The sequence below is a fragment of the Aotus nancymaae genome, unplaced genomic scaffold (assembly GCF_030222135.1).
Source record: "Aotus nancymaae isolate 86718 unplaced genomic scaffold, 86718_ANA_hifiasm-v0.15.2.pri h1tg000033l, whole genome shotgun sequence".
NCBI lineage: Eukaryota > Metazoa > Chordata > Mammalia > Primates > Aotidae > Aotus > Aotus nancymaae.
In genome coordinates, this window is record NW_026988447.1 from 55,443,681 (window position 1) to 55,456,348 (window position 12,668).

Below are 12,668 nucleotides of genomic sequence, written 5' to 3' on the forward strand. Positions count from 1 at the left end.
AATACTTTAAAGGGTCATTTTAGGTAGTGGCAAAACACAGAGGATTGAAGGTTATATTTTCTTTAATCTCCTTAATCTTCTGCTGTTCTTTAGCTTCAAAATAGGCCAAAGCCAGCACTGAGACTGCTGCACTGAGACTGACCTCAGATAACACTCCTTCTCAGAGCTGAGCAATGAGGCTTAATGTCCTCTGAGATCGATTAAAGCTCCTAATTATGGAGTTTAATGTCCACCACCAACTGCACCTGCAGTAACTGCCTGGCTAGCACACAGGCACTCATGAGCTTTACTATCACCAAGTGAATCGGTAGATTTTACCCTGGCCTAGTTCTGAAACAAGGCACTTGGGATTTCGTTACTTGCTTTTTTCCACTAATCATATCTTTGTCTACCTCAAATTCCAAGAGTCCCAGCTACTCGGGAGGCTGAAGCAGGAGAATCACTTGAACCTGGAAGGCGGAGGTTGCAGTGAGCCGAGACCGTGCCACTGCACTCTAGCCTGGGCGACAGAGCAAGACTCTGTCTCAAAAAAAAAAAGAAAGACTCACTGGCTGGGCGCAGTGGCTCACACCTGTAATCCCAGCACTTTGGGAGGCTGAGGCAGGCGGATCACAAGGTCAAGAGATCAAAACCATCCTAGCAAACATGGTGAAACCCTGTCTCTACTAAAAATACAAAAAGTAGCTGGGCATGGTGGTGTGTGCCTGTAGTCCCAGCTACTCAGGAGGCTGAGGCAGGAGAATTACTTGAACCCAGGAAGTGGAGGCTGCAGCGAGCCAAGATTGCGCCACTGCACTCTAGCCTGGGTGACAGAGTGAGACTCTGTCTCAAAAAAAAAAAAAAAAAGACTCACCTCATCAACAAAGCCTTTCTAGTCTCTTCCATTCAAACCCATTAAGTTTGGTCATTCTAAAGTCATAACTAAATATTTGGCATCCCCAATATTTAGCACATAAAAAAATTCTGAATAATACTTTGTAAAGTATTTATATTTATCACATTTCATTTTCATAACAAGCCCTTGAGCTACGCAGAGCAAGTATCATCTTCCATTTTACAGATGAGGAAATAGTGCCTTGTTAAGGATCACATAGAAAATAGAGTGTAGAACTGGGACTCTATTCCAAGCCCTTTGACTCCAACCCCTCTCTTTTTACCACATATGTACAATTCTATGCGTGTGTGTTTATATTTATGCATTTGTATAAACATGCACATAAAACATATGTTAATTTTATGAAATGTCTATAAAAGCCTGGTTATATTTTTGCTTCATTTGTTATTGTCTTTATCATTAATGAGTTCTCAATAAATGACTGCCTCGACTTCCTCAAAAAACTTCTCAAACTGAACAGTATAGAAGTGTATTCCTGTGAGTTAATAGAAGTACAAGGAAGAAAATACAAGAATGGCCATTCTGTGCTATTGGAATTCCTAACCACAGTACAAAAAGACAAAACTTACCTAGCCAGAATTCAGCCACTTAGTATCATATCCATCTGTACACTTTTAGGAATCAAAAAGCAAACAAATCAACAAACTTAAAGCACTTTAAAAATGCTTCTGGCCAGGTGCAGTGGTTCACACCTGTAATCCCAGCACTTTAGGAGGCCAAGGCGGGTAGACTACCTGAGGCCACGAGCTCGAGACCATCCTGGCCAACATGGTGAAATCCCATCTCTACTAAAAACACAAAAATTAGCCAGGCATGGTGGTGGGCACCTGTAGTCCCAGTTAGTCGGGAGGCTGAGACATGAGAAATGCTTGAACAACTCGGGAGGTGGAGGTTGAAGTGAGCCGAAATCATGCCACTACACTCCAGCCTGGGTGACAGAGCAAGACTCTGTCTCAAAAATAATAGAAAAATAATAATGCTTTTAACTCTTAGAAGAGCCCTTCCAGCCCATTGCGTCTTTTCTTATTGTATTCTCATTTCTGGCGATTTGGCTGCCCATAGCAGGAAGATGGAAAATACAAGGTATGACATATATGTACAACCATGACGTATCCATCATTAAAAATACATTTTAAAAAGACAAGGCGTGTATGCCTCCACTCCCACTGTCACCACTGCACCCCACCCACATTCACGAATGACAGAAGTGGCTACGTGAGTCCAGTGTTCTTTCTTACTGAGCCCAGATGTAACCTTAACCTTGCATTCCAGAGTGCCAGTGTCAATGGCTGGGAGACAGCAGGTAATTTCCCACACAGACTAGAAACCCCACGTCAGGGCTCCTTCCAGAGATAAATGGTATAATTTGAGTATGAAAATCGTAATAATTACAGTGAATAAAAATATGTCAATTATTTTTTAAAATCCATGACTTTATAGTGATGCTTAAAGAAAAAGTGACCTTTGGAGGATCCTGGAGGGTAAGGACACTAACTTTTTATGTTGAAAACAGGTAAATTAAGAAACAGGATCAAACACTGAATTTTACCTTTCCTATAAAAGCTCCTCCTCTTTAGGATAATCATATATCTGATTTGGAAAGGTTCTTTTTTTGTATGAGAATCCCAGCTAATATATGCATAAACAGTGATAGAATTAGAATGTCATTGCCTTGAACGTCTAATAAAAAAATAGGTCCAGGCAATGATAACCAATAGCTTCTAAAACCATTAATTAAAAATCTGATGGGAAACTTGCAGTGGCTGGAGCAGGCTGGCGACTCCTGAAATGTTAATTAATTTTGAACGTCATGAACAAGAATAAGAACCAGCCCTATGTGCCTTTAATGTGGTGCAATGGGGAAGCTTACAGAACCACCTGCAGTGCCACCCACAAAGCATTCTTGCAAACAATCCGATTCTGGTCAGATTTCTAAGACTAAACTACCAGTTTACAGGTAACAAGGAAGTTAGACAAAGATGTTAAATGACACATGGGGATATAATCTGCAAAATCCAGAAAGCGGAAAATTCTATAGGACTTATGACTTGGTTTCCTGAACAAACAAGTGGCAAGAAAAAGCCTCAGGTTAGAAAATAAACAGAAGCCACAGCCAGGCATGTGAAAACCTGCAAGATGTGAGAACCAGCAGCAAGAAAGAAAACATAAAAATCATAAAGAGCAATTTCAAGTATTTAGAAGACATTTCAAATGGCAGCCATTTGGTGTCAGGGCGAACTCAGCTTTGCCCCAAACCAGTCCTATGCCGGCTGTAATGGCATGTATCCTTGTAAATGTGACTCTAGTCACTAAGAAAATGTCAGTAACTATAAATGATGTTAAGAAAAGATAGCAATCCATATTTTACTAATATTTCCATGAAGAATAACAGAATTTTATGTGCTTAAACTAATAATTTAAAATTACATGAACTAAACATTCATCTTTCTATGATGATTCTTTTACACGGGTTTCCAAATAACCAAAATTGTATAATAGACACTCCAGCAACAAAATAATCAAAATGAATCAGACCCCCACCTTGGCAATTTTAGCTATACTAATTGCTTCCAGAAGGAAGTACATTTCCAGGTGGAGACAATTATCCTTCATGAACTCACAGAATTAAATTCAGCCATCTTTTTGTGCATGAAATGAATGTAAAGTATTTTACGCAGTGCTGGTAATAAATTACCTTCATTTCCCAAAGAATATGCTTTTGAAGCTCTCTTATGAGCTTAAAACTGAAATCTACATTTAAAAAATACAGAATAAAGCAAAATATTTGGACCTTTTACAACATATCTAAGAGCAGTAAACTAGTTGTAAAATCCCCAGAAGTTGAACTTGAAATAATTGTCATTAACATGTGTACAAAAATGTTCCCACACTATTTCTGAGATTAAGATAATAGTGTAGGTGTCAGGGCAGCCAGGATAACCGGCTAATAAGTTTAATCATGCCAACAAAAAATGTGGGATCCATTCTGTGCCTTTTTTTTCGAACAGCCAGGTAAGAAGTGAGAGAAAAAGAGAAAGATTTTAAGTTTCTAAAATTGAAAAAAATTAAAATTTTAAAAAGAGAGAAATAAGGTTTTGACACCATCATCAGTTCAAACTGAAGCATTTAACTACCAGGAAGCCACAGATAGAGAATGATATGCTGAACTATAGGTTTTCCCAAAACAAATAAGGCACATCTATAACATGGAATGATAGATAATAGGAGAGGCAGCATGGTATCAGTGTGTCTAGGTTCAAATCCCAATTCCACTGCTCTGTAACCTTGAACAAGCTATTGTGACGTCTCTAAACCTCAAAACTTTTAATTTAGAATATTATACTAATTATCACACCTAATTAATAGAGCTGTTGTAAAGCTTAAGTGAGATAGTGTAAGGAAAGCCCTTAAATTATGACAAGAGCAGACAATTTTGTACACATGCAATAATCGTGCTATCTCTGTGAACCAAGAGTCACTATGTACTTAGATGGGTTTTTCAAATTCTAATTAAAACAAACAACAACAAAAACCCATGTACTCAGATATTACACACCTTTAAAACTTGTTCCTTATTTTATTTTTTAGGAGACAGGGTGCTGAAGAATTTTTTTTCGCACTTTTTTTTTTTTTTTTTTTGGCAGGTGTGGGGTTTGAGACGGAGTCTGGCTCTGTTGCCCAGGCTGGAGTGCAGTGGCCCAGTCTCGGCTCACTGCAACCTCTGCCCACCGAGTTCAAGTGATTCTCCTGCCTCAGCCTCCCAAATAACTTGGATTACAGGTACATACCACCACACCCAGCTAATTTTTGTATTTTTTTTTTTTTTTTTTTTTTTTGGTAGAGATAGGGTCTCAAGAGATCCACCCGCTGTGGCCTCCCAAGGTGCTGGGACTACAGATGTGAGCCACCATGCCTGGCTCACTTGTTTTTTCAACTCGTTTATTAAAGTCCTTTAGGCATTGGGAATGCAACGGAGAGTTATATTCCCTGTCCTCCAAGGACTAAGGAATATAGAAAGACAGACAACTACAGCGAAGCATGGTTAAGTGTCACATGATTGAAGACATTCCCTGAGAACACATTCCCTGAGAACACATTCTCTGGAACAGCTAACTTAGGCTCACAGTGGATCAGGGAAGGTGTTCCTGAAGGAAGTCATGTTGGAGCTGTTTCTCAGAGGATGAGGAGCGACAGGCAGTGAAGGGAAGGAGAAGGAAAGTTCCCGAGCATGTGGACCAGGCTGGAGGAGAGCATAAGTGTGCCCCATGAAAGGAAAGTACATCTTTAAGGATGGCTGCCACACAGAATGTGATATAAACAAGGGTGAGAGAAGCTGACAAATAAGCAGAAGGCTTGGTGAGCCTGAGGAAGAGACTACACTTTAATTACTGATGATTAGGAACTGTCAGCAGCTTTTCATCAAAGAGTGACATGACTGGGCCCTCTTTTTTGAGGGATTATGCTCCCTGCAGCAGAGAAAATGGAGATAGGGATACTAATCAGGAGGATACTGGAGAGAGAACCCTAAAGGAAGGGCACAGTGGTTAGATCGTAAGGGGTAGAATGGTTGGGATGCAGAGATTGATTTCACGGAATGGGAGTGAGAAAAAGGAAGGAAAAGGCAACTCCTAGGTTTCTGCTTTGGGAGAAGGGGTAGAGAGTGATGCCACTCACTGAGCTGATTACACTAGTGGGAGAGGAGTTGGGGAGTGGGAGGTGAAATTTGGTAGGTCAGTTATTTTCTCTGAGCCTGAAACACTTGCAAGAAATCCAAGTAGACAAGCTTACAAGGCAGACAATAATAAGGGCCTTCATAAGGCTATTTTTACTGAGCCCAAACACATGCATTTTATGTGCCCACTGCAGGACCCTGAGCTTGGAAGGCATGGCCCAGAAGAAGGACCAGGGCAACTGCTCTTCAGGAAACTGGTCAGATCATCAAAAAACAGCCTGATGGTGAAACTGTGGCTCTATTACTTTGACTTGGGGCTCAGATACCTGCAGCATGAAACTCCTCCAGAACCAGACAACCTGAATCTACAAGTCAAGGACTTATTCAAACCAACAAATCAATCTTCTGCGTGAAGTTTTACCTTTGTAGGGCCCTCCCTTGCCTTTGCCAGACAGTCTTCACCAGGGCTGCTCCTTTTTGTATATTATGAATAAATTCCCACATTTTAAATCAGTTTTCTCTGTAGCTTAACTCTGTAGCCAATCTTTGCAACTTGACACTCATTATGCCTGAGTCCTTTTTAAAAAAAAAAAAAATTTGTCTAGAGCTCAAAAAAAAAAAAAAAAAAAAGAGGTCTGAGCTACAAATAATAGATTCAAGAGTCCTATGGGCAGCTGCATAGGAAATAAAACAGAAAAATGCCATGGGTTGTGTCACCTTTAGAGAGCAATGATGCACATAACCATATGAATGGTTCTGAGAAATTTCACTTGAGAAAAAACTCATTCAACTTTATTGAACACAGCGTCTCTAAATCGCTTGGCCCTGAAAGGTTTTTTTGCCCTAAGTAACTTCATTAAATCCCATCAAACTAGAGTTTTGTAGAACATGCTTCAATAAATGATAATTTAGACATTTTGTAAGAAGTAAGCTTATTGATACTCATATTTGTATAAATATTTATATTTTATAACAAAAATAATACCAACCAGGTTATATGATTTTTCTGTTAATTCTTCATTGAAGTAGTTTCACTACTAAATGCTTTGTAAACCAAAGTAGTACTTTCCAGATCACCAGAGGAGCTGCAATTTAGGCATAATATCCAGGAGGAACTAACCAGCCTCTAGAGAAGTATGTCTTTAAATATGAAGGATGGGCTGGGCACGGTGGCTCACGTCTGTAATCCCAGCACTTTGGGAGGCAGGCAGATCGCTTGAGCTCAGGCGTTTGAGACCAGCCTGGGCAATATGGTGAAACCTCGCTCTACCAAAAATACAAAAAAATTAGCCGGGTGTGGTGATGCACGCCTGTAATCCCAGCTACTCAGGAGGCTGAGGCAAGAGGATTGCTTGAGGCTGGGAGATAGAGGTTGAAGTGAACTGAGATAGTGCCACTGCACTCCAGCCTGGGCAACAGAACCAGACATCGTCTAAAAAAAAATCTGAAGGATGTCAGACACATCGAAAACCTGATAAATTTTACATACCATCTCCCTAGTTGGAACATTGCATATTTTCATCTAACACATGAAATCAAGAGATCCATAGACCCTACATCACAGGAAAAGAATTCCTGCTTTCTAAGACACTAAAACATTTTACACCTAATCAATGATGGCCAAAGTAACAGTGCCCTTGAAATCAAAAGTCCTTCGCACTTGGAGTATGTGTGAAGCACATCTTAGTCAGTAACTGGAGACAATCTCCAATGCCAACTGTCTTCCAGGTTCCAAGTTTGTCTGTGGCTCTGCAGCTGGCAGAGGCTTTCCAATCAAATTCTATTATTTGCCACCTTGTTTGGGGCTGCTCTTTAGTGAATCATTGTAAATTTTCTTCCAAAATTCATGCTTTCAGTTATCCTATTTGAACTCCCTGTCACAGAGGCTGAGTAGTGAGGGGCTCTGAAGAGAGAATATTTTTATGGTAGGAAGAACACTAAACTGTGAGACTGATGATAGGAAATTTTCCCCCACATTCATCATTAACTAGCTGTGTAATCGCGGAAAAGGTGCTCTATTTCTTCAGGTTTCTTGATTACAAAATGAGTACAATTATCCCTTCCCTTCCTGTCTTACAACATTGCTGTGAAAAACCGATAACCTAAAGCCCATGAAAACACTTTGAAAATTCTGAGGTTACATGTAAACGTAAGAGAGGGTGGTGATGACGGTAGACATATCTCTAACTATTATGAATGGAACTCAGTAAATACTTATTCATGATGGTTGTTGGTTATGATTTTGTTGTGAGTCATCACCACTCGGACAATGAGTTGTCTCTGAAGACAGCTTGAGCTGAAATGGAAGGTATCTGGCAATGTGTCGGATTCACTACCTTCATGTGTAGACTATCTACACTACCATTATGGGTTCACCCGTCTATTTGATAGCATTGCCACTAGGTTGTTGCTATGTAACGTGGTGCTACAACCAGCAGATGAACTGCGTCCCGCAACTCTTGCTTTGTGAATTCAAATAAATCACTTATAACATCTGAATAATTACTTCATCTCTTGGAATTTATTTTATTCTTTGTAGTTCCTCACTACTTGTATTGAAAGCATAGTCAATACAGAAGTTTAATTGTAATTTCCAGCTAAGTTTTTTTTTAATTGCATTTTAGGTTTTGGGGTACATGTGAAGAACATGCAAGATTGTTGCATAGGTGCATACGTGGCAGTGTGATTTGCTGCCTTCCTCCAGCTAAGTTTTTAAAGAAACCACATAAAAAGCATTATCACTGTTAGTTACCTTCCTGAGGGTATAAGAGATGATAACATCAATTCTGCCTTGACTCCAGACTCCCTGCCTCAACCTCATGCTTGTCCTTCTGTTCAGCCTCACAGCTCTCTTCAGGAGCTATGACTAGGGCAGGTAGGAACACAGTTATTTGCTACTTGTACCGGGGACCTACAGTTCTTAACATTTTCCACACTACACCAAACCCTAGTGGCATGCAACAGGTAGAAAGTAGAAGATATAGGCTGGGCGCAGTGGCTCACGCCACTAACCCGAGCACTTTGGGAGGCTGAGGCAGGCAGATCACCTGAGGTCATGAGTGCAAGACCAGCCTGGAAAAACCCCATCTCTACTAAAAATACAAAAATTAGCCAGGTGTGGTGGTAGGTGCCTGTAATCCCAGCTACTCAGAAGGCTGAAGTAGGAGAATCACTTGAAGCCGGGAGGTGGAGGTTGCAGTGAACTGAGATCGCACCATTGCACCCTAGCCTGGGTGACAGAGCGAGACCCCATCTCAAAAAAAAAAAAAAAGTAGAACATATAAACAATTCTATCTCTGTTTCTGCACTTTAGAGGGCTATTTAGGACTAACATTAAATATGTTTTAAAACCTTCTTCAAAAAAAATTTTACATAGAGGTGAGATGTTAGTGTCACATCATTTATGAGGCAGCCTCATAAATTGAGCAGCCTAACGATTATAACAAATTTTTAAAAGTCTGAAAACTTTTTCTTTCTGTAGGCTCCCTGCAGTATTTCATGAAGTATTTTTATTTTTTATTTTTTATTTGAGACAGAGTCTCATTCTGTCACCCAGTCTGGAGTGCAGTGGTGCCATCTCGGCTCACTGCAGCCTCCACCTCCTGGGTTCAGGTAATCCTCCTGCCTCAGCCTCCCAAGTAGCTGGGACTACAGGCATGCACCACCATGCCCGGCTAATTTTTGGATTTTTAGTAGAGACAGGATTTCACCATGGCTGGTCTTGAACTCCTGACCTCAAGTGATCTGTCCGCCTCAGCCTCCCAAAGTGCTGGGATTACAGGCATGACAACTTTTTAAAAACAATTACATGCTAAGGAATTTAAACAGAGAAGACTACATTTAGAAGTAGAAATTTGGGACTGTGACTAGATTCAGTCAATCATTCATACCTTTTACTAACATTTACCATCTAAAATTAATTTATTTATAAATATCTACTGTATATATGGTGGCTAAAAAAACAAACACAGACATGGTTCCTACCTGTATGGTGCTTATAATCAAGTGGGAGAAAGAGCCCAAGGAGAAAGCAAACGTAATTACAGTTCACGATGAGTTCAACAAAGGGCGTGCCAGGAAAAAGTAAGAGGTGAAGCGGCCTATTTTGATTGGCTTATCAGAGAAGACCTATCTGAGGACATAACATTTAAGCTCAGAACTGAAGAGAAGTCTAAGCCAAGGAAGAGTGACTGCAAAACCCTAAAGAAAGGAAGGAGATTAGCATGTTTGAGGAGCTACAGCAAGACTTGCACTAAATTCCAGTGAGGGCAGAGATCACTAGAGCATGTTGGTCCAACATGGATGAGACTGGTAAATGCTGAACTTCAACCTAAGTTCAAAGCAAAGCTTTTGAAGGATTTTATGCAGGAGAGTGAATGGATCCGATTCACAAAACAGAAGGGTCAGCTGAGTGGCTACTATAGTAGGCCAAGCAAAAAGTGCCTGTCTGTTTAGACTATGGCGGTGGCAGTAGAGAAGAGAAGAGGGCATTTGAAATGTATTTAGAAGGTAGAATGAAATGGATTTGGTGTTGGATTAGAAATTGGGGGTGAGACAGTGGGAAAAATCAAAGATGGCCCTGAAGGACTCCAGAATATGCCATTCCAAAATAGGAAGGATTGCTGAGTTTCAAACAATTAAAAAGAAATAGATGCAGAAAAGCGCTCTCTCTCTCTCTCTCTCTCTCTATCTCTATCTTTCTCTCTCTCTCTCAGTGCAAGACATAGATTTACAAAGGCAATAGGTACGCCCTCTCTATCAGGAATAACAAAAGTTAACCACTGAAGATAACTTTGGATTCTTATGGCCTGGCAATGGCTGCAGAGGTAGCTACATTAACAAGCTTTATTAATTAGCATTTATCTGCCATTTATTTGCCTTCCCCCAAGGTGCTGCTCATAGAAACTCAACGTCCTTTTCCTCTGTCTTGTCACTTCTCTAAAAATTTACTGTTCTTTATTAAAGATATTATATAAGCTGGCATTTAAAGCCACCTCTTGGAGAGCTACTCATTCTGCAGGCATCTCCCACGTATATATAAAATGTACATGTGAATGCATTTCCATTTGTTTTTCTTTCTTTTTTTCTTTGTTTGTAGAGACAGAGTCTTGCTATGTTGTCCAAGCTAGTCTCAAACTCCTGGCCTCAAGCAATCGTCCCACCTCAGCCTTCCAAAGTGTAGAGATTACAGGTGTGAGCCACCATGCCTGGCCTTCTATTTGTTTTTCTCTCGTTAATCTCTCTTTTCTTACAGGGGTCTGTTACAACTAAGAATACATGAGGATTGAAGAAAAAAATATTTTTTTCCCCTATAATCCCTCTGTGTCTGGCTCGAGCGGGTGAATGGGTGGGAACTATGTGTCAGACCCCGCACAAGGTCAATGATGACTCACCAGGCTTCTGAGCATCATCTTCTGCCTTGGGCTGTGTGAGTGGATGCACTACTCTCAGTTCACCAGGTGGTATGAATGATGGATTGAGGTTAATTTTAACCATATCCTTTCCAGTGTGTTTGTTGGCTATCCAAATCGTCTTTGTTTTCCATGTTGAATAGAAGATATGGTCACCAAAAAGGGACATTGCAAACAAATTGTGCCTAAAAAGCAACCACAAAAGAAAAAAGAACAACAGAACATTTGTTCCTTGGCTCATTAAAGTTTCACTTCATTTTAATTTATTATCCAAATTTCAACCACCTACCTTTTCAATTGTTTCTCATTCAAGTTTAGAAAAGTAGATTAAATTTAAAATTTTATTCATGTCATCATACTCTGAGCTAATAGGTTATAATTTCTAGCTCCAGATCCATTTTCTCATTCTTCTGTTAGTCATCCAGTAAGTGTGATGAAAATTGGGAAGCAGATAGGAACAGGCTAAGAGTGGCTTTCTAGTGACACCGATTTCACATGACTAATTTCTGTCTCTTACCACAAAACTGGAAAGTCAGTAACTGGCATGATAGCAAATCTTTGAAAGATAAAAATATATAACATAATAATTCAAAATAGAATAACTAATATCAACATGTGAGAACTATTATTTGCCAAATACTCTTAATTATTTTTGTTTGTATTCATTTATTTTCCCTTCACAATAATCCCAAGAGACAGATACTATGATTATCCTCACATTAAAGAAAACTGAGCATAAAAGAAGTTGTAGAACCTACTCAGAGTCACTCACCTAACATGGTAAATCTGGGGACGGAACTTAAATCTTTCGGCTTCATAATCTATGGGCTAACCCACTATATCAGTTTCGTTGACAAAAGTAAAATTAATTTCTCTCATGGACTTCAAATGACAATTGTTTTATTTTACAACAAGAGTGAAACTTACTGTGTGTGATGCTTACTCATCTGGACAGAACCTCCATCATAATCACAGGAACAAATAAGAGAATTGCTTCCTTCTCTGTTGTACTGAATCCAAAACAGCCGCTTATCAAGCACATCCAGTGACACAGCTGTTATTTTCTCTGATGTCTCTAACAGAACCTTCACTTCCACACCATCGAGATCTGCTCTGTGAAGGCTGCCAGCCACCTCTGAAGACCAAAATAGAAACCTGAGGGCAAACACATTACATGGACGCAAAAATGAATATATAGTGCCTTAAACGGCCAGCTCTCTCAATGTTTCAGCAGCTCTTGCACAGGGCAAGTTTGACTATTTTGAATGAAAATGTATTCAACAAGTATACACTGCCCTGTTAGCGACATTACAAGTAATTTCAAGTCAGAAGGAGAATTATGCCTCTACAGCAGAACATCATGATAGGAATATTTACGGAGGAATTCTGCCTCAGTTGAAATGCAGGCAACTGTTTTATTTACACTGTTGGTGGGAGTGTAAATTAGTTCAACCATTGTGGAAAACAGTGTGGCGATTCCTCAAGAACCTAGAAATAGAAATTCCATTTGACCCAGCAATCCCATTACTGGGTATATATCCAAAGGATTATAAATCGTTCTACTATAAGGACACATGCACACGAATGTTCATTGCAGCACAGTTTACAATAGCAAAGACCTGGAACCAACCCAAATGCCCATCGATGATAGACTGGACAGGAAAAATGTGGCACATATACACCATGGAAT

At 39.8% G+C, this 12,668-nt stretch overlaps 1 protein-coding gene across 3 annotated transcripts in view; it reads right to left on the minus strand.

Annotated features, from left to right (window-relative positions):
* Nucleotides 1–12,668, minus strand: part of EGF (epidermal growth factor) — a 97,002-nt gene that overhangs the window by 59,787 nt on the left and 24,547 nt on the right. For all 3 annotated transcript variants that reach the window (XM_021676404.2, XM_021676403.2, XM_021676402.2), the window contains exons 4-5: nt 11,906–12,133; nt 10,961–11,163 (exon numbers count right to left, since the gene is read on the minus strand). In XM_021676404.2, the coding sequence (XP_021532079.2) occupies nt 10,961–11,163; nt 11,906–12,133 (431 nt within the window). The remainder of the gene's footprint in view (nt 1–10,960; nt 11,164–11,905; nt 12,134–12,668) is intronic.